At 36.5% G+C, this 23,569-nt stretch overlaps 1 protein-coding gene across 50 annotated transcripts; it reads left to right on the top strand.

Moving 5' to 3' along the window:
* Positions 1–79: 79 nt before the first annotated feature.
* On the top strand, positions 80–22,055 carry LOC146485014 (CUB domain-containing protein-like). Of its 50 annotated transcripts, XM_085103901.1 has the most exons (15): positions 80–192; positions 2,384–2,507; positions 5,383–5,706; positions 7,131–7,169; positions 7,571–7,609; positions 8,275–8,313; positions 9,098–9,136; positions 11,994–12,032; positions 12,830–12,868; positions 13,709–13,747; positions 14,477–14,515; positions 16,617–16,779; positions 17,728–18,050; positions 19,498–19,573; positions 19,605–22,055. In XM_085103901.1, the coding sequence occupies exons 1-14, from the start codon at positions 166–168 to the stop codon at positions 19,569–19,571; spliced, it is 1,347 nt and encodes a 448-aa protein (XP_084960027.1). In that variant the 5' UTR covers positions 80–165; the 3' UTR covers positions 19,572–19,573; positions 19,605–22,055. The 50 variants fall into 50 exon arrangements, with proteins under 50 accessions (XP_084960027.1, XP_084960028.1, XP_084960026.1 ...); XM_085103902.1 differs by having other exon boundaries at positions 7,134–7,169; positions 19,498–22,055; XM_085103900.1 differs by lacking the exon at positions 9,098–9,136 and adding an exon at positions 11,086–11,124 and having other exon boundaries at positions 19,498–22,055.
* The last annotated feature ends 1,514 nt before the right edge of the window (positions 22,056–23,569 follow it).

Genomic DNA, 23,569 nt, shown 5'->3' with positions numbered 1-23,569 from the left:
TTACGTTTAAGTGGAAGGCAATATTTGTAGTCAAGTTGTCTCGCTCGGCAGTCATTTTATTGGCTAGTCAATGATATATATATTGTTAGTACGAATAAGCAAATTCCATCAATAGAAGTGACAAAGACGGACAGAGCTAGAAAGCCAGCTGAGCTGCCAGCGAAGATGAAGGCTTTACTGCTTGGTTTGACGGTAAACTCAGTTCCATGTTCATTTTACATTAATGTTGCTTACACTCAGTTTCGGAGACTTTGTCACGGTCTATTTCGAAATGTATTTGCCCAATAGTACCAGTTTAACTCCTTACGCTTCGACTGAAGCCATAACTAGATACAACCCAAGAATCAATTTTAAAAAAATCATAGTGAATTTTTAAAAGATGTTTTCGTAGTTCTCATCAAGTGACCATGTCAGGCAAATTTTTGAGTTAATATTTCTGTGAGGGGATGAACGTCTTTGTAACCGGCCATGTTGATCCATATACCTTTGTAAAACGGTATAGGATGCCAGTCGAACATAAGCAGCCATTTTAGGGCATATTTAATATCAATAATCAACTTATTAAGCCTACAAGCTTGTTCTATTTCTTTTCGCTAAAGCAAATATAGGATAATGGTTGCAATACCAACAGGTTTACTTTTGCGAATTCTGAGAACAATTCCTGTTTCCAAATGCCAAGCCTTCGTTCGAAATTTCAACAAACTACCAATGAAGATAATCTAAGATGTTGTAATGTATAGGTAGGGCTGCAGACAGATCTTTCTAAAATCAATTAGTTGCCAAAACAAATACCTTCTGTTCACTCTCAACGTACTGCCCTTTGTAGACAAAAGATGTTTTAGTTTAGAATTGTTCCACGTCATCCAAACGTGCTTGAATTTTAAACAGAAGGGTAAAAGAGCGGACAGATTATTGTTCACGAACACAGATCCTCGATCCGCGATGTTTTGACCACGGTCTTTATCTTTTGCAACTGATGTCAGGACGGCCAAAGTTTACATTACAAACATTCTCAAGATACGGACTGTAGAAGATTTCTTAGGAAACAGAAACTGACCAGAACTAGCAAAATCGCCACCCACTTCAGGGTACGATATGCTGTTATGAATACGGACCCAAATGTCCACTTGAAGAAACGTAGAATGCCGGCCAACTCTTAATTAGCTTTAATTCCAAAAAGTAAAAGAAAACTATATGAACAAAAGAAAAAGAAATAATTTGACACGAAACTGGGCGCTCTTCGGTTCGAATGAAGTGCACATTGCAGAGATCAAATGCCTCATCATAACGCACTCTTTTTACCTCCAGTTTTTTTAGTAAGTGTCAACTTATTTCGCATCCTGCTCTGACAGAGCCGTTTTTTTTATTGTTGTTTTTTATTATTATTTCCCCTGTATTGTATTTAAAGCAATTTTATCGAACATACAGATATTCCAAATCACATCTTGATTACCTGAACATCCATAATTTAGGGTTCAGTTCGATAGGACTTGAAAGTGCGAAATTTCGGTGGTGCCGGAAACAACTTGCTTAAAAGGGCAAAAAGCCGCGACAAAATATTCTTGATTTTATACCGTGATTGATCGCTTATCATTCTTCAGCTAGTCGGTATAAATGTTTTGCAATCCTTCGCAAAATCGTGCCAGTTATTTCTACCTTTATTGAATATTAGTCTAATACAGTGTCGTTTCAAAGTATTGCTTTTGATTAATTGAACTTTTGTCAGTTTCAGAAAACATTTAAATCTTGCGTTTTCGGAACATAGAAATATTAGAAACAGTATCATGGCATAACAGTAAAACGGCAACCGACCGCACTTTGTGGAGTATGCAATATCATTATTGTTGTATAGCTGTAAGTTTTCTAAACACATCCATTATTTGGTTAAAAATACTTTTTGATCACATGATACCTAACAAACCACAAACGTTTTCGTGCCAAACATCTCTCTTTGACAGCGAAAGGATTATAAACTTTGGATTATCTGTTATCCACGGTAATTGTTGTTAAATGACAGTACTGAGATTTCTCATGGTATAATGGTGGAATTTTGTTTAAAATTACCCTACTAGTGCACAGAAACTGGAATTAATCGTTTTTGTCTGCAGATAGCTTGGATGGAAATTAAATGGATTGCAAGTTGAGAAATTGTTTCGGCAATTGTACTACATTAATGAAACAAATGATGGGTCAGAAAATTAACTCTGTAGTATACTTGTTAAAGTGCTAAGGTGAACTTAATAATTACCTGCCGTGCGTTAGCCCTAGCATGGAAAAGGGAGACCGCGCGAGGCCAAGCTAGCGTCTATACATTCATTGTACAATTCACATTCACTTTCCTGTAATTGCCACCATAATTACTCATGCCACGTTCTCTTGACAGGTGGTAACGTGCATTGTGGCTGCTGAATCGGAGCCTGTTGATGCTCCTTTCCTTAAACTGATAAAGGAACTCGACGAACTCAGAATGACGGCCAATAACTACTTGGAGCACCATGAACAAATGAGTAAGAAACGCAATTAGTATGTATGATTAGTAAATCTCAATCATTTATTTTTTCATCTGATCAGAATTATCGTTGTCATCGGATTTAGATTCATTAATAGCTAGTACTAGGTCAAGAGTAGGAAAGATGCTGATTTTTCATTAAGGCTCTTAGATCATCGATATGTTTAAATAAACTATTTATATTCAGTGAGCCTGTTTTGAGACCTCTCATTTCACTTATAATATGGCCTAAACAACGCAATCAGCAAGTACCCTATCTTCTATGCCAAAGTAGTCTATTGCTAATTATTCAGTAAAGTAACATGGTCGACGGTATCAAAGGCCTTTTACATCCAGAAAAAGAACCGCATTTACCATCCCGGTAATATTTACTCTATCTAGAGTGAGAGGAACCTGAAATTTTTTTTTATTATATTTGAGTAAACGGGCCCTGAAACTTCTGGTCCTTCTCAGAAATTTATCTGGAAAAATGTGATGTGGTCAGATAGTGTTCATTGACTTTAATCTAGCCAAGGCAACCTATTTTTGACAGGCAGGTTTTTTTTTTTTTTTTTGAGAAAAATAATTACCTTTTGAAATGAAGACAAAATTGCTTTTCTTACCGTAAATTTTTATGTGTTTCGCTTGCATCAGTGTTCTTGTATTGGTCAGTTTTGATTATTTTTTTGGTTCAATTTCCGCGCTTTCCAAAAAGATGGCCGTCATCATGGCCTCAATCATGAAATAATTTCCACTTCATATGACGTCAACAGTTCGCGTTGCTAATCTCTTTGGAAGTACTATCTATTGTTATAGCTTTTATACATATGACCCCAGAAGACAGGTCTAAATAGGGTTAAAACACCATTGGTTTAAAAAAATCAAAGAGAGCAGGACGTAGTTGTCGAGTGCTGTGCCCTAAAACCAGATTGGTGTGAATAGAGTAATCTATTATCACTGAAGTATGAATAAATTTGTTTGAAAATGAGCCTTTCAAATAGTCGTACCTTGTAAACACTATTTGCATTCAAATTAGCCGTACGAGCCTCATTCTTGACTTTAAAAATCAAAAGAATATTTCAATGAAACGAGGCTAGTGAGGCTAATTTGAAATCAGACAAAGAATATTAAAATATCAGCCATTTTTGCAGAAGGTCTATAGTAAGTAATCCCGATATGTAGGCCTGTAATTGCTGGATTCATTTCTTCCACCAGATTTAAAAATTGGTATCACTTGAGTACTTTTGAAAATGCCTGCCAGGTTCTTATGAATAAATATTCTATTGGAAATTCCCTCGCGACCCGTTGCTTTTGATTTTTTCATTGTATTCAGCAGAACCATATAGCAGGTTTAACCTCCTTAAGCGTAAAGAATGATTTACCTTTGGTCAGGCAATCTTCAGGTGTCATATTGTTTACGCCAGAGAGACATTTAGAACGAAGTTTTAGGCCAATTGATGCACAATAAGTATTTATAGATATTTCATACGGCATTTTATCAAATTAAAATATACAAACTATAAAAAACATACAATAATTTGAATATTAACAAAAACTTGTTATAATAATCTTAACATTTACAAACATACTTTGACTTGATAAATCTACTTTGATGTTTTGCTGGTGGCGATAGCTTAAGAATCCAGTTTACTTAGAAACATTTGAAAGGAGCTCTCTTCCTTTAAGCTGGAAGGTATGTCGTTCCATGTCTTTGCTCCAGTATAAGCAAAACTATTTTTGTAATAATTTGTATGGCTTTTTGGGAGCTCGAGATTCATTTTGGAAGAACACAGTCCATAATTATGAAGAGGGATCTTATAAGAAAACATTTCAGACAGATATGCGGGTGCCAGGCTGTTTAGTATTTTAAACATCAAAATTGCTTTTGGCGTTGTCTCATCATCACCTCTAAATTTGCAATTTAGCAATTTGAGTGTCACCAATAGCTAGAATCCCAGTCAATACAACAATATGTAAAATAAGGTTCAATTATTGACCTTTAAATATCAATAAAGCTTCCCATTTTAAGTACAGGTTTAACCTCCTTTAGAATACTCAAGCCACGGGTAACATTCTGTCTTATACTTAACATGTGGTTCTCCCAAGTTAGGTGTTCATCAACTGATCATCACTTTAGCAATTTTCTATTCAGAGGGGAATACACCTGAGACGATTGAGAGATTAAAAATGTCTGTCAACTTCTTACGTATGAATCTAGCAGCCATTTTTCATATCCTATTTGAGATTCCATCATGACTGGTTACCTTGGATATTTTCACTGTGTTCAGCAACTCCAGTACCAAAGCAGGCTTAACCCCCTTAAGCGTGAATTTAATTTTGGTCAGGTAATTTTCGGGTGCTCTGCTATGTTGTACCAATTGCTGTAAAATAGGTACTCAAAGAATTTGCGACGTCCCCTGGTTCAGTCACGTTAAGATCAGGGTCGGTCTTCAATTCTCCTTACCAATCAATTGTTTAACAATTTTCCAAGTAAACCTTTGGTTATCAGATGTTTTAGTTATCTGTCTCTGATAAAAATTCTCTCTGGTCAAATTTATTTCTTTATTTGCAAGGTTTCTCTAAGTCCTATAGGCTTCTCAGTCCTACGAAGTTCCACTTTTAGTTGCTTTCCTTTTAAGCCAATCCCGCTTACACAGTGCTTGCTTTAGTTTAGAATTTAGCCACGGTGAATGCCTATTTCATCCTTTTTTGGCCCGAAGTGGGGCGTGTTAATCAATAACATTTAGATGGATGGATACATGGATGAAATCATTTATTTCAACACGGAGTTTCCATAAAATCCGTACGTATTTAACTCTAAATACAACTAATTAAATTACAACACTAGATTGAATTTATTACAAATAATATAAACCTTTTCACTTCTTTTACAGGTTCTCCCAATCTGACATGTGCCCAGTGCAATGAGTCAAGTGCAGCCGCGTGCAACGCTAATGAAACACCGTTGGCATGTGCATATCCCGCTGACAGATGTCTCCAACTGACTTATGTTAATGAAGCTACATTGGTTACCACTGTCACAAAAAACTGTTTCTTCTCGTTCCTCTGTGATAGTGTTTGCAGCACGCTTAACGCTTCCTCTTCAGGCGACATCCAATCTTGTGAAAGTAGTTGCTGCAACACAAGTCTATGCAATTCTGGAAACCCTCTTCCTACATCATCAGTAGCACCCGCACCTGTGACCTCGTCACCACCAGGTGAGTAGTAGGATGTTTGTTTGCTTTTTATCAGTTAACAGGCAGGGAAGAACACTATGGACTGGACTCAAGTCATTTACTTGGTGGCATGCGCACATAAGTGGGTGGAATGCATACTCTTCTAGAGGCTTTCGCAATTTCCTTGTGTTTTTTTATCCCTAAAATATGACATTTCTTACTTTGCAATTCGATAAGAGGATTGAGATACCGATCCTGTTAAATGTGACACACCAGTAGTAATCCGTGCCACTTGGTTTTGACATTTTTGAGGATCTTTAATTTGGGTCCCAACTATATTGTCCTAAACAATACAACAATAACAATATATAAGAAAGGGTTCAATTAATGATCTATGAATATCAATCAAGTTAACCCTGTTCAACACAGTTTTAAACTTTTCATAATTTTGATTAGTGGATAGATAGATTTGCTGGCAGCGATAGCTTAGGAATCCAGTTTACTTAAAAACATTTTCAAGAAGCTCTCTTCCTTTCATGAAACGGGAAGGTAAGTCGTTTCATGTCTTGCTCTAGTATAAGCAAAGCTATTTTTGTAATAGTTTGTACGGCTTTTTGGAAGTTCGAGATTCATTTTGGAAGAATGCAGTCCATAATTATGAAGAGAGGTGTTACAAGTAAACATTTCAGACAGATAAATGGGTGCCAGGCCGTTTAGTATTTTAAACATCAAAATAGCTTTTTGGCGTCGTCTCATCTCCTCCAAATTCATCCACTCTTAATCACGGAAAACATCAGTAGACCTCTTTAGATAAGAGGTACCAGTTATTATGCGCGCTACCCGGTTTTGTAATTTCTGCAATTTATCAATTTGAGTGTCACCTATAGATTCCCAGACAATACAACAATATGTAAAATAAGGTTCAATTACTGACCTTTAAATATCATTCAAGCTTCCCATTTTAAAAACAGGTTAAACCTTTTTTAGAATTCTTAAGCCACGGATAACTTTTTGTCTTATACTTAACATGTGGTTCTCCAAGCTAAGTGTTTATCAATATCAACACCAAGGCATTTCACGGAATGCACTTTCTCCAATTCAGTGTTGAGCAAGGAAAGAGCTATATCACCTTAAGGCTACCCACCCTTTGTCTTGAGCCTACCACCATAAAATCTGTTGTTAACACGTTCAGGGTGAGCCTATTGACGGAAAGCCATAAGGCTATAATCTTATGATCTTTCGTCATTTCGTTTTGCAAATTAGGCAGAGTGCAGCCTGAAAACGTCACGTTCGTGTCACCAGATAGATAGATAGATAGATAGATAGATAGATAGATAGATAGATAGATAGATAGATAGATAAATTACTTTGTTGTGGCATTGCTGTCACCCAACATCTCAACCACTTATAGATCTTGCATAACTAAAAGTTTTATTATTTTAATTCTAAAAAACCTCTTCCTACAGCAACATCATCACCTGCACCTGTGACCACGTCACCAGCAGGTGAGTAGTAGGATGTTTGTTTGCTCTTTATTAGTTGACAAGCAGGGAAGAACACTCTGGACTGGACTCAAGTCATTTACTTGGCAGCGTGCGCATATATGTGGGTGGAATGCAAACTCTTCTAGGGGCTTTCGCAATTTCTTTGTGTTTTTTTCATACCTACAATATGACATTTCTTACTTGCAATTCGTGGATAGGTAGATAGATAGACAGATAGATAGATAGATAGATAGATAGATAGATAGATAGATAGATAGATAGATAGATAGATAGATAGATAGATAGATAGATAGATAGATTACTTTGTTATGGCATTGCTGTCAACCAACATCTCAGCCACTTATAGATCTTGCATAACTAAAAGTTTTATTATTTTAATTCTGAAAAACCTCTTCCTACAGCAACATCATCACCTGCACCTATGACCTCGTCACCAGCAGGTGAGTAGTAGGATTCTTGTTTGCTTTTTATTAGTTAACAAGCAGGGAAGAACACTCTGGACTGGACTCAAGTCATTTACTTGGCGGCGTGCGCACATAAGTGGGTGGAATGCATACTCTTCTAGAGGCTTTCGCAATTTCCTTGTGTTTTTTCATCCCTACAATATGACATTTTTTTACTTGCAATTCGATAAGAGGATTGTGATACTGATCCTGTTAAATGTGACACACCAGTAGTAATCCGTGCCACTTGGTTTTGACATTTTCGAGGATCTTTAATTTGGGTCTAACCTATAGAGTGTTTTGATTCACGTGACTACCGGCCATATTGGCTTACTAAAACAAAAGAAAGTATTTGCATAAAAATTGAGTTCAATTCCCAGAGGTTTAGTTTGAAACACCAACATGGCCGCCATTTCTTTGTTTTGGGACACCAACATGGCCGCCGTGACGTCATGTGAAAACACTCTATAGCGTCCCAAACAATACAACAATAACAGTAGGTAAGAAGTCGTTCAATTAATGATCTATAAATATCAATCAAGTTAACCCTGTTCAACACAGTTTAAGACTTTTTTGATAATTTTGATAAGTGGATAGATAGATATAGATCTTGCATAACTGAAAGTTTTATTATTTTAATTCTGAAAAACCTCTTCCTACAGCAACATCATCACCTGCACCTATGACCTCGTCACCAGCAGGTGAGTAGTAGGATGTTTATTTGTTCTTTATTAGTTAACAAGCAGGGAAGAACACTCTGGACTGGACTCAAGTCATTTACTTGGCGGCCTGCGCACATAAGTGCGTGGAATGCATACTCTTCTAGAGGCTTTCGCTATTTCCTAGTGTTTTTTTTATCCCTACAATATGACATTTGTTACTTTGCAGTTCGATAAGAGGATTGAGATACTGATCCTGTTAAATGTGACACACCAGTAGTAATCCGCGCTACTTGATTTTGACATTTTTGAGGATCTTTAATTTGGGTCTAGCCTATAGAGTGTTTTCATTCACATGACTATCGACCATATTGGCTTACTGAAACAAAAGAATTTATTTGCATAAAAATTGAGTTCAATTCCCAGAAGTTTAGTTCGAACACCAACATGGCCGCCATTTCTTTGTTTTGGGACACCAACATGGCCGCCGTGACGTCATGTGAAAACACTCTATAGCGTCCCAAACAATACAACAATAACAATAGGTAAGAAGTCGTTCAATTAATGATCTATGAATATCAATCAAGTTAACCCTGTTCAACACAGTTTAAAACTTTTTTGATAATTTTGATAGATAGATAGATAGATAGATAGATAGATAGATAGATAGATAGATAGATAGATAGATAGATAGATAGATAGATAGATAGATAGATAGATAGATTACTTTGTTATGGCATTGCTATCACCCAACATTTCAACTACCTATAGATCTTGCATAACTGAAAGTTTTATTATTTTAATTCTGAAAAACCTCTTCCTACAGCAACATCATCACCTGCACCTGTGACCACGTCAGCAGCAGGTGAGTAATAGGATGTTTATTTGTTTTTTATTAGTTAACAAGCAGGGAAGAACACCCTGGAATGAACTCAAATCCTTTACTTGGCGGCATGCGTTCATGAGTGGCTAGAATACATACCCTTCTAGGGACTCTCGCCAGTTCCTTGTATTTTCTTCATTCCTTAAAAATGACATTTTTTACTTTTAATTCGATAAGAGGACTGAGAAACGGATCCTGTTAAATGTGAGACACCAGTAGTAATCCGCGCCACTTGGTTTTGACATTTTGTAGGAGATTTAAAATTGGGTCTCACTAATACCTTCCCAAACTATACAACAAAATAAAAAGGTAAAAATGGGGTTTAATTTATGACCTATAAATATCAATTAAGTTAACCCTGTTCAACACAGTTTTAAACTTTTTAATAATATCTGCATTCATTTATCCATCCTTCACGGGTATATTACGAACTCACAATATGACCAGGTCCAAAGTTGGTTTGATAGCTCAGTTGGTAGAGCACTTCACCGGCATCGCAGAGATCATGGGTTCTAATTCTGCTCAAGCCTGAATTTGTTTTCAAGCTTTCTTTTTGCAACTGCTTACATTGCTTACTAACTACGAGGATCTTTCTTCTATTTGGTTAAAATATACAACAGTGAAAATGTGGGTAGATAGATAGATAGATAGATAGATAGATAGATAGATAGATAGATAGATAGATAGATAGATAGATAGATAGATAGATAGATAGATAGATAGATAGATAGATAGATAGATAGATAGATAAAAGTTTAACGGGAAAATTTCCGTTAGATAGATAGATAGATAGATAGATAGATAGATAGATAGATAGATAGATAGATAGATAGATAGATAGATAGATAGATAGATAGATAGATAGATAGATAGATAGATAGATAGATATATTACTTTGTTATGGCATTGCTGTCACCCAACATCTCGACCACTTATAGATCTTGCATAACTGAAAGTTTTATTATTTTAATTCTGAAAAACCTCTTCCTACAGCAACATCATCACCTGCACCTATGACCTCGTCACCAGTAGGTGAGTAGTAGGATCTTTGTTTGCTGTTTATTAGTTAACAAGCAGGGAAGAACACTCTGGACTGGACTCAAGTCATTTACTTGGCGGCGTGCGCACATAAGTGGGTGGAATGCATACTCTTCTAGAGGGTTTCGCAATTTCCTAGTGTTTTTTTTTATCCCTACAATATGACATTTCTTACTTTGCAGTTCGATAAGAGGATTGAGATACTGATCCTGTTAATGTGACACACCATTAGTAATCCGTGCCACTTGGTTTTGACATTTTCGAGGATCTTTAATTTGGGTCTAGCCTATAGAGTGTTTTCACTCACGTGACTACCGACCATATTGGCTTACTGAAACAAAAGAATTTATTTGCATAAAAATTGAGTTCAATTCCCAGAGGTTTAGTCTGGGACACCAACATGGCCGCTATTTCTTTGTTTTGGGACACCAACATGGCCGCCGTGACGTCATGTGAAAACACTCTTTAGCGTCCCAAACAATACAACAATAACAATAGGTAAGAAGTCGTTCAATTAATGATCTATGAATATCAATCAAGTTAACCCTGTTCAACACAGTTTAAAACTTTTTGATAATTTTGATAACTGGATAGATAGATAGATGGATAGATAGACAGACAGACAGACAGATAGATAGATAGATAGATAGATAGATAGATAGACAGACAGACAGACAGACAGACAGACAGAAGATAGATAGATAGATAGATAGATAGATAGATAGATAGATAGATAGATAGATAGATAGATAGATAGATAGATAGATAGATAGATGGATAGATGGATAGATTACTTTGTTATGGTATTGCTGTCACCCAACATCTCAACCACCTATAGATCTTGCAGCACTGAAAGTTCTATTATTTTAATTTTGAAAAACATCTTCCTACAGCAACATCATCACCTGCACCTATGACCACCTCAGCAGCAGGTGAGTAATAGGATGTTTATTTGTTCTTTATTAGTTAACAAGCAGGGAAGAACACTCTAGACTGAACTCAAATCATTTACTTGGCGGCATGCGTTCATGAGGGGCTAGAATACATACCCTTCTAGGGACTCTCGCCAGTTCCTTGTATTTTCTTCATTCCTTAAAAATGACATTTTTTACTTTTAATTCGATAAGAGGACTGAGAAACGGATCCTGTTAAATGTGAGACACCAGTAGTAATCTGCGCCACTTGGTTTTGACATTTTTTAGGAGATTTAAAATTGGGTCTCACTAATACCTTCCCAAACTATACAACAAAATAAAAAGGTAAAAATGGGGTTTAATTTATGACCTATAAATATCAATTAAGTTAACCCTGTTCAACACAGTTTTAAACTTTTTAATAATATCTACATTCATTTATCCATCCTTCACGGGTATATTACGAACTCACAATTTGACCAGGTCCAAAGTTGGTTTGATAGCTCAGTTGGTAGAGCACTTCACCGGCATCGCAGAGGTCATGGGTTCTAATTCTGCTCAAGCCTGAATTTGTTTTCAGGCTTTCTTTTTGCAACTGCTTACGTTGCTTACTAACTACGAGGATCTTTCTTCTATTTGGTTAAAATATACAACAGTTAAAATGTGGGTAGATAGATAAATAGATAGATAGATAGATAGATAGATAGATAGATAGATAGATAGATAGATAGATAGATAGATAGATAGATAGATAGATAGATAGATAGATAGATAGATAGATAGATTACTTTGTTATGGCATTGCAGTCACCCAACATCTCGACCACCTATAGATCTTGCATAACTGAAAGTTTTATTATTTTATTTCTGAAAAACCTCTTCCTACAGCAACATCATCACCTGCACCTATGACCTCGTCACCAGCAGGTGAGTAGTAGGATGTTTGTTTGCTGTTTATTAGTTAACAAGCAGGGAAGAACACTCTGGACTGGACTCAAGTCATTTACTTGGCGGCCTGCGCACATAAGTGGGTGGAATGCATACTCTTCTAGAGGCTTTCGCTATTTCCTAGTGTTCTTTCATCCCTACAATATGACATTTTTTACTTGCAATTCGATAAGAGGATTGAGATACTGATCCTGTTAAATGTGACACACCAGTAGTAATCCGCGCTACTTGGTTTTGACATTTTCGAGGATCTTTAATTTGGGTCTAGCCTATAGAGTTTTTCCATTCACGTGCTACCGACCATATTGGCTTACTGAAACAAAAGAATTTATTTGCATAAAAATTGAGTTCAATTCTCAGAGGTTTAGTTTGAAACACCAACATGGCCGCCATTTCTTTGTTTTGGGACACCAACATGGCCGCCGTGACGTCATGTGAAAACACTCTATAGCGTCCCAAACAATACAACAATAACAATAGGTAAGAAGTCGTTCAATTAATGATCTATGAATATCAATCAAGTTAACCCTGTTCAACACAGTTTAAAACTTTTTGATAATTTTGATAAGTGGATAGATAGATAGATAGATAGATAGATAGATAGATAGATAGATAGATAGATAGATAGATAGATAGATAGATAGATAGATAGATAGATAGATAGATAGATAGATTACTTTGCTGTGGCATTGCTGTCACCCAACATCTCAACCACCTATAGATCTTGCATAACTGAAAGTTTTATTATTTTAATTCTGAAAAACATCTTACTACAGCAACATCATCACCTGCACCTATGACCTCGTCACCAGCAGGTGAGTAGTAGGATGTTTATTTGTTCTTTATTAGTTAACAAGCAGGGAAGAACACTCTGGACTGAACTCAAATCATTTACTTGGCGGCATGCGTTCATGAGGGGCTAGAATACATACCCTTCTAGGGACTATCGCCAGTTCCCTTTTAGTTTCTTCATTCCTTTAAAATGACATTTTTTACTTTTAATTCGATAAGAGGACTGAGAAACTGATCCTGTTAAATGTGAGACACCAGTAGTAATCTGCACCATTTGGTTTTGACATTTTTTAGGAGATTTAAAATTGGGTCTCACTAATACCTTCCCAAACAATACAACAAAATTAAAAGGTAAAAATGGGGTTCAATTTATGACCTATAAATATCGATTAAGTTAACCCTGTTCAACACAGTTTTAAACTTTTTGATAATATCTACGATCATTTATTCATCTTTCACGGGTATATTACGAACTCACAATATGACCAGGTCCAAAGTTAGCTTGATAGCTCAGTTGGTAGAGCACTTCACCGGCATCGCAAAGGTCATGGGTTCTAATTCTGCTCAAGCCTGAATTTGTTTTCAGGCTTTCTTTTTTCAACTGCTTACGTTGCTTACTAACCACGAGGATCTTCCTTCCATTTGGTTAAAATATACAACAGTTAAAATGTGGGTAGATAGATAGATAGATAGATAGATAGATAGATAGATAGATAGATAGATAGATAGATAGATAGATAGATACAGGTAGATAGATAGATTACTTTGTTATTCCATTGCTGTCACCAAACATCTCAACCACGTATAGATCTTGCATAACTAGAAGTGTTTTATTTTAATTCTACAAAAACCTCTTCCTACAGGAACAATAGCACCTACACCTATGACCTCGTCACCAGCAGGTAAGTAGTAGGATGTTTGTTTGCTCTTTATCAGTTAACAAGCAGGGAAGAACACTCTGGACTGGACTCAAGTCATTTACCTGGCGGCATGCGCACATGAGGGGGGTGGAATGCAAACTCCTCTAAGGGCTTTCGCCATTTACATGTATTTTTTTCAACTCTAAAAGATGACATTACTTACTTGCAATTCGATAAGAAGATTAAGATACTGATCCAGTTAAATGTGAGACACAAGTAGTAATCTGCATCACTTGGTTTTGACATTTTTGAGGATTTTTAATTTGGGTCCCAACTATCGCGTCCCAAACAAAACAACAACAACGATAGGTAAGAAGGGGTTTAATTAATGATCTATGAATATCAATCAAGTTAACCCACAGTTCAACACAGTTTAAAACTTTTTGATAATTTTGATAAGTGGATAGATAGATAGATAGATAGATAGATAGATAGATAGATAGATAGATAGATAGATAGATAGATAGACAGACACAGAAAGATAGATAGATAGATAGATAGATAGATAGATAGATAGATAGATAGATAGATAGATAGATAGATAGATAGATAGATAGATAGATAGATAGAGAGAGAGATAGATAGATAGATACAGGTAGATAGATAGATTACTTTGTTATGGCATTGCTGTCACCCAACATCTCAACCACTTATAGATCTTGCATAACTAAAAGTTTTATTATTTTAATTCTGAAAAACATCTTCCTACAGCAACATCATCACCTGCACCTGTGACCACGCCAACACCTGGTGAGTAGTAGGATGTTTGTTTGCTATTTATTAGTTAACAAGCAGGGAAGAACACCCTGGACTGGACTGAAATCAATTACTTGGCGGCATGCGCACATGAGGGGCTGGAATACACACTCTTCTAGGGACTCTCACCAGTTCCTAGTATTTTCTTCATTCCTTAAAAATGACATTTCTTACTTTCAATTCGATAAGAGGACTGAGAAACTGATCCTGTTAAATGTGAGACACCAGTAGTAATCCGCGCCACTTGCTTTCAGTCTTCAATCCATTTATCTTAGTGTTCTTCGACTTTTCTCCAAATAGATCATTGAGCACTTTCCAAGTCGCCTTTTGATCGCCAGATAACTCATTTATCTTCGTTTGATAAAATCTTTTCTTAGCAAGCCTAATCTCGTTATTTATCGAATTTAAAATCTGGTTTACATAGAATCCGTATATAGATTAATTAAACTTTTACGCGGCTGGTTAAGAAATTACGAACTATTCGGACGATTTGTAGATTCTTCCTTAAGAGCATTTGGAAAGTTGTTCCAAACGTTTGCACCCGTAAATGCAAAACTATTTTTGAAATAGTTAGTCCTGTTTTAAGGGAGCTCAAAGTTCATCCTAAAAGAACGTAATCCGTAATTTCTTAGTGAACTAGTACTGACGGCGTCAGCCCATTGATTATTTTAAACATCATTATGGCCTTTTGATATTGTCTCTGTTCGGCTAAATTCGACCAGTGTAATTGATCAAGAACATCATTTGATCGTGCTGAATATGAGGCACTAATAATAATCCGTGCCACACGGTTTTGAAGTTTTTTAAGACTTTTAATTTGGGTCTCTCCTATAGAGTCCCAACAACAGGTAAAGTAGGGTTCAATTATTGACCTATAAATATCGTCGACAATTTGTCCTTGAAGCACAATTTCTTCGCAGTTAATCATCGAGTTTCCGCTGTTGAAATTGTCAAGTATTCCTTAGTAGTTTTTCTTTCGGTTTGTCGTTTCGAAAAGGTGTGTTTTCCCTCTGAGAAAGAGAAATTGGCGTCTGAAAATTAGTAGTTTTGCGCGATTTGATGAAACGGGCCTTGCTTGTTCTTTTTTTACCTTTAGGTTTTTTTCGGGAGTTAAAAACTCCAGTCCCAAAGAAAAAGGAGGCAGTTCTTCTTCATCAGCTGGCTCGCTTGTTGCCGTCTGTAGTTAAACTGTTTTGCTGAAGTGTTTCCCCGTTTCTGAAAGCAAAATTCCGAAGTCACTCCCGGAGATATTTTTCTTCTCGAGGCTTTTGTTTGCTGACGCCATAGCGTGCACAATGGGAATATGAAGCACGAGCGCGCAATTGAATTTGACTACAAGAATTTACTAGCTATGTTATATTAGATTTTCTAAGGTAATTTGGCCACTTTAGAGAGATTTGAGTGGTGATATTTCGACTGAGCGTTAGCTCTTGGTTGTATATTCAATCTGTCAGGCTGTGAGAAAGAGCAAGAAAACACCTCGCACGTTTATACAAAAACTCTACATGGTGTCGTGTTTGCATCACTCTATATAGAAAAAACCAGTTTAATAGCTCCCATTCCCTAGTTCATTGAGGTAGCTTCCCAAATGTCCTTAGTTACCTGATAAATATTCTTTTGAAGTAAATATTCTTTTCACCACTGCCATCGAGCTATGTAAAGAAAACGGCAGTAGAAAACTGCCTATCTGGTGATGTTTTTTTTTCTGTTTTTTCCCTGTAAGCGCCCCTCTCGTCTGTAAGTCTTTTGTTGTATGTGTCGACTTTTTGTATTAATGTTAGTTATGCCCGATGTAGTTGGTACTTGCTGATATTTTTGTAACACTGTTTGTTTTGTAAATAATAATAATAAAAAAAAAACCAGTTTATTAGTTCGTATTCAGCTCTTACTGAGAAAAGTGTGTATTCAGTCTAAGCGTTTTCCAATTCTATATCTCAAAACTGGTTTGCAATGGTTTTAATAATAACAAATTAATTGAAATAACAAGCGCAGAACGCCTTAAAATTAACGTACCACTCAATAATGTTTTGCGTTGTGTAAAAAATATATCGTTGCACAGTTCTAATGCTGTACGTGTTAATTTTCCTCTTTGCAGTAGTGTGCGGTGGTGTGCTTGCCCAAACTGGAAATATAATGTCTCCCGGTTTCCCGGGCGACTACCCTAACGGTGTGACCTGTGTGTGGGTAACGGCAGCGCCTTTGCCGTTTGGAAGACGTGTCGTGTTTAGATTCACTGCCCTTGCATTCCGTGACTCCGGGTAAGTGATTTATTTCTTAAACAGGGTGCTTTCCGTTTTTCAAAACTGGCCGGTACACCGGTCAGTTTTAAACGGGGTGTACCAATTTGGAGGATACCCTAGTTCTTCGAATTTCTTCAAAATAGCGCGTACCATTTTCGGAGTGATTATTTTTCAAGATTTTGCAGCACCATCCCTTCAAAATGACGCATTTGATTTACAGACTGGCCAGTCTGGCCAGCCAGTTCTCACAAAAGGAGTGCGCTCACAAGTAGCTTTTTTGTAATTTCACAAGGTATTTGCAATAATCGCAGGACCTTTTTCATTAAACCAGGCATAAGGGGAAGATTTGTCTTATGAACCTTTTAAAACCGTTTTAAAAAAATTAAATTTCGCTCCAAGGAAACTATTAGATCTATTAGATCAAATACGAACTGGGGACTGCTCAGATACTTTGATAGTGCATTGACAGACTGGAATTCCCTCCCAGAAGACATGAGATGTTTACCTTTTGATGCTTTTAAAATTTCATTATTAAAAAAAATATTAAATCTCAATAGGTTTTTCTTCCTAGTGTGAAATTTGTTAGGTTACCCATTTTCAATATTTTTAATACTTTGTCATTTTTTAATTTTTTATGCAGTGCGCTATTGAAAACCACATAATGTGACATAGGCCGTCTGTAAAAAAAACTATTTTTATCTTATCTTATCCTAAATCTGATGGGAATATAATTCTATTGATAGATAATTTTAATAACTTCTTAAAATAACTTTTCTTTGTTATATGCCTTTAATTACCGGAGTTGTAAATATTTTTTTAATTTTAATTAATTCCATTTTGTCAATCTTGGCCCACCCGTAACCTAGCTTACAGTAATCGAACTCAGCTGTATTCTTAGCTGCCCCTACTGACCACGTTAAATAAAGTTGATTGTTTATTGATTGGTAACTTGTTTCGTCTCTGCAGAGACAGTCTGGAATTTTTCCGCGGGGCTGTTTCCGTTCGACGCTTTTCCGGATTTGGCAAACGTAAGCGCTCGCTTTATGATGAACCATCATACGAGCATGTGTACCGTGAAGACGAGGGCGATTATTATGACGATAACGACAATAAAGATTACTATTTCTACGATGGAAGGCGAAAAAAAGAACACTACATCTACCATCGACGCAAAAGGACTGTATTTTTCACTGTTACTTTGAATGGAAACAACCAAGTTGTCAGGGTCGTTTTCCAATCCAATGCCAGCGGATCTGCCAGTGGATTTCGCGCTCTGTTTGCCGAAGAAGGTGATATTGTAGTATTTTTTGTTTTACTTCAGAAAAAACAAAATTGCCTAATGATAAAAGTCTGCAATTACGTTTTCTTTAGCGTAGAGCACTACCAAGGGACACTCTCTAGATCGAATTGGAACTTTATCTTCTCAACCAAGTCTTCCCACCCTTTCACCCTCCCTTCTCAAACTCATTAATGATTCATAAAGAGAAAACAAAGGAAACCACTACTCTGAAGGAGGTTTGGAAATGTGATCTTAATTATCATAAAATTTTGGTGAACTTTTGCTTCGAATTTCTTCAAGAATTATCAATAGTTTGAGAAGCTATATCAAACACTCGAAAGAGTGTTTCCTCCGATTTCCAAACACCTCGAAGTTAGTTGAAAAAAACTCGGCTGCGCCTCGTTTTTCCAACCTACTTCTCGGTGTTTGGAAATCGGAGGAAACACTCTTCCTCGTGTTTGATCTATTACTTCTCAAACTCATTAATGATTCATGGAGAGAAAACAAAGGAAATCACTACCGTGAAGGAGGTTTGGAAATATGATCTTAATTATCATAAAATCTTTTGAACTTTTGCATCGAATTTCTCCAAGAATTATCAATAGTTTGAGAAGCTATATCAAACACTCGAAAGAGTGTTTCCTCCTATTTCCAAACACCCCGAAGTTGGTTGAAAAAAACTCGGCTGCGCCTCTTTTTTCCACCCTACTTCTCGGTGTTTGGAAATCGAAGGAAACACTCTTCTTCGCGTTTGATCTATTACTCCCAAACTCTATATAGTAATATAACAATAATGAAAATAAGTCGTATCTTTAGACATTTCATGTCGTAGAATAACTGACAGATATACTGAACACTTTCTACTCACGTTGGTTAAAATTTTATCTAAAAATTTGTCAAAACGGTGATGTTCAGCTTTTTTCATTTATGAGCATAACGGACAAAAACTTAGGTCTAAGCTGACTTTGGGCCCGACTGCATATATATGGTTTCGTTTCAAAATGCGAAAGAGTTTTTTATTTAAAAAAAAGTTATCTGTCTACAGATAGCGTTTTGGAATCGTATTTGCCAGCGCACAACAATCGGCCGTTTTTCTTAAGTAACTGTGACATTTTCGTTTTGCATTGACACTAGCCTTTCTGATTTTTGTGTTTCTTAGATCTAGTTTCTGATAATTATCAAAGAAAGTTGATTGCAAAAGAAAGTAAACTTTTAGACTCTCTTCCACTCAAATGCAAACTCCCCACAAACTCAACTCTAAAATAAATTGTGCGTGATCATTAATAAAAAAATATACTTAAGAAATTCGGAAAGAAATGTTGACATATCCTAGATCTAAAATATCGAAAAGAAAGATGATATTAAGCTAAATTAGTCATTGTGTGTAACTCAAAGACATTTTTGTTGTGAATGCCACTCATGTCTCGTTTTATGTTCTAATTCAATGTGTATCACAGCGAATGGTGGAGGAGGAGGAGGAGGAGGATCTTCAGGCGAAAGTGGCGGCGGGTCAAGCGATGAAGAGATGTAATTGTTTCCCTTCTGATCAGTAATTCAAGAGAAGATGTTGCTTTTGATGTAGTAGTGGCGCTTATTTTTAATAACACGCTGTTAGACTAGATAATTTGCCTAGACACAACTGAATTGCACGAATGGTTGCGTAGTCCAACATGAAGATGTCTCGAAATTTTTTTGTTGTTGACACAACCGCTGCGAAAAGTTAAGCCCAGTTTTCATATGTGTCGAGAAAATACCAGACCATCGGGAATTTTACTGTTTTCCGACCGTCCCAGACCTTCCCGACTAATGAAAACTGGAAATCGTAGACATCATCGATCCGGTTGGGAAACAGTGAAATCCCCGATCGTCTGGTATTTTCCCGACATATATGAAAACTAGGCTTAATTACAGTAGGTTCTACTTCCGTCGTGCGACGCTGACTGCAACAGAAACGTTGCTAAACATGTTAATTTCAGCGTATGTTACACTACGCAACCATTTATGTAACTTGTGCCGCAAAGTCGCAACGAAATCGCGAGACAAGATGCAGGGCAAATTGCCTAGTACAAAAGCGCCTTTAAGAAAGACATACTCTTTTCTTTGTAGTTATTAACTTGAAAACAATATAATGTTCTTGGATCAGAAAGAGAGGCACGAATAGGCCATTTCCGAATTGCTTTGAAACACATTATGAAAGCGAGGCCGCTAAGTCCAAAGCTTTTCATATGAAAATTAGTTTTCATTCACATGGAAACAAAACTAATTTCCATATGAAAAGTTTTGCACTTAGCCTCGCTTTCATAATGAGGTGCAAATCAACTCGGAAATGGCCCATTAATACATAACGGGAGGACTTAAATTTGTCAGTGAAAAAACACTTAAGGTAGTGAATGTACGGAAGTCTCTCACTCTTGGCTTAACAAAACCAGTTCCTTCAAGTAGTCTAAGTATGCAGGGTAATTGTTAATTTAATCTAAGCAGGAATAACAGCAGAATGCCAATTTATAAAATAGGAAGAACTCAAGGTAGACATAGAAAGTTTGTTATACTACTTGCTGTTAAACTTCTCATTCAAAATATCTTGAAAACTTACCACTTAGTAACGCCAAAAAGCATCATAAACAACAGCACGGGAAATTGATTCTCAGCAGCCTTTCATTGAGATTTTATCGAAAGACTCAAAGTTAGAACCAAGTTGTGTTGTAATTCATAATCATAGTGCTCCTAGATAGCTTTCATTTGAATTTTCAGACGTCTAGAGACTCTTAAGGTAGAACCGTTGCTTTCTGGAGCACCAAGTACAGAAGCCTGGTAAAGTAATTTTCGGTATAACTTCCATTTCGATGGCAACCCTTAAGGATTGTATTCACAGACGTTTTAATCAGTACACTTTAGAATTTGCTCTACCGTCTTATGGCACCGGACTCCAGCAGGGGAACAGTTGTGCGAGTCGGCCGGTGTATCTTATTAATTAATTAATTAATTAATTAATTAATTAATTAATTAATTAATTGATTAATTAATTAATTAATTAATTAATTAATTAATGTGTCCAGTTAATTTACTTTTTAAACTTTGCATATCAGTTACACTTTAATATATGTCCCTAGCTAGCAAACCACTTTAGATTTTTTTAAATTCCTGATTTGTAAAAAAAAAGTATGATCTAATAAGTTGTAGCTAAATTAAAAAATCGACGGCTTTTTTCTATGGTCTATACTCTTATAGACAATTATATGTCGTCAGAAAATGTTCAAAACTGAAGTGGAATCACGAGCTGCAAGCTGCCAAGTTTTGAACATTTTATGGCGTCATTTTATAGTCTGTACTGAAGAGTATATACCATAGAAAACTGCCATCTATTTGTTTTTTGCAATTTATAACATGGAAAACGTACGAGCGGAACTGGCTTTATTTTCCATTGAGAAATCGCGCGCGTTACATCTGACATACTTTCAATGTCTGTTCTTTTATAGACAATAGCTACGAGCCAATCAGTGTGCCAGAATTTTGACAGTTATTGTAAAAATGAATGAGTTGGGTCCCCAATGGGACTTCAACACATCAAACATTTGAAAGACTCACAAATCCAAGCTTTGAATCCCAAAGATGATATTGAATTCTATTCGTTTTTGTTTGCTTGCTTGTTAGTTTTTTGTTTTGTTGTTTTGCTGGATAGTTGTTTTATGTATGGATGTTATGTCTACCACAATTTGGGCTCTTGTCGCAAACAATATTATATTATCTATTAACCTAATTTTCCTTTTTTCACTTTTTGTTTTCATGCATGCTTAGCGCCTTTTTATACCATAACTAACTTTGATGTATTTATACTTGTCTCGTGTCCATGTTAATCATTTTATGTTGCAATTAGAGTTTAGGCCGTGTCAGTAAGTAAAAACCAGTTATTAACTGTGTTTGCAACGACCACCGCGACAAAATAAAAGTATCGGATCCTGTAGTGTCAGTACTGAGCCCCCCTGATGAGTTCACTTAGCTCTTGGGGCAGACATGTATGCAAACATGTTTAAATAATAAAAAAATAATAATACCTAAAATGCGAAAGAAATTCTTTGCTTAACCCTAACACCCGGTAGTGACTAGCATGTGATTTCTTCTTACATAAATTGTGCCTGATCAAACCTAAAGTCGTTGGAACAAAGGAAATGATCAACAAATACCAAATTCTCCGAACTTGCATTATAGGATATCTTTGGAGATAAGTGGGAAGAATCTGCATTTTAATACTGCCTGAAGCAAATAGGAAGCAGCTAGGAGTCTTATTTTCTTTACCTATTGATACAGTTGGGTGGAAAGGGAAAATGTGGTATGAAGGAAACACGAGAGACAGAGAAAAAAAAACGTTACGTTTGTTATAAACTCTTCCCATCCCTGGCTGGATGAATTTTTCAGCTACAAGGGAGAACAATTACTTTTGTGTGCAAAATGTATTGTGAGAAATTAACATGTTGCCGTTGTCCTACAGTGCAGACACAAATCGCGCGCGCGCTCTGACTGCTCTTCCATCAGGGTGTGGGGGAGGCGGGGTTGGGGGGGGGGGGGGGGGGAAGAGTACTACTCGAAATTATTGGGTGAGGTATGTCAGACCCTGGTCCATTTTTAGACCTCATTCTTCTTAAATCCATACCAGTTTTGTTTCTGTAAAATACACACTCATTCTGGGCCTTTCCAGATCAAAATGGTTAAACCTCATGTCCATTTTTTTCCCAAATTGGCTCTAAAACCATATACCCTGGAGCGGCACATAGTCAGCTACAGTGGAACCTCCGCTAACGGACACCTCCCGTAGGCGCACACCTCTCGTAAGCGGACACTTGATCATATTCTCAGCTGCATACAGACACTACATTTTAACCTCTTATAAACGGACACCTCTCTTAAACGGACATTTAAATTTTTCTGACCCCAAGGGTGTCCATTTACGGGAGACTATACTGTATCTAGCTTATCTAAATTTCGTTTTTATTTGTTTTCTAGCATTTTTAGCCTTGACCGTGCACAGACTACAATAAATTTTGAATTGTGTTGGATCAACTGACCAAAAGGAAACGTTTCTGTTAAGATATTAAGTTTAGTGTGAACGTTAAAACAAAAGATTGTGCACGGTCGCGACCCTTCCGACATAAATAGTTCAATTTCGATATACAAAAATTCAGCCTGAAACAATAACATCACTTCGAGGCTCCGGGGAATAAATTGCAGAGTTTATATGAGTTTATTCCCCGGAGCCTGGCGGTGATGTTCATGATCATTGTTTCAGGCTGAATTTTAATATATCGAAATTGGGCTATTGCAGCACCATATATATTGTTTTTCATAGCCAGTCCTTCAATTAACTATGATTATACTAAGAGCAAAAAGTATGATTAGTCGAAAACAGCAACCGTGCATTACGTGTGTAAGGACCACCGTAACAAAATACCAGCACCGGATCAATTCATGTAATAAAGGAACTAATCAGCAATAAATTGACCAACTAATACTATAAATAAGAAAGGGTGAAATATA

Source organism: Pavona decussata, unplaced genomic scaffold (genome assembly GCF_977016875.1).
Source record: "Pavona decussata unplaced genomic scaffold, jaPavDecu1.1 SCAFFOLD_28, whole genome shotgun sequence".
Taxonomy (NCBI): domain Eukaryota; kingdom Metazoa; phylum Cnidaria; class Anthozoa; order Scleractinia; family Agariciidae; genus Pavona; species Pavona decussata.
The sequence above is the reverse complement of the archived record's forward strand: the minus strand, read 5'-3'. Positions and strand labels throughout refer to the sequence as shown.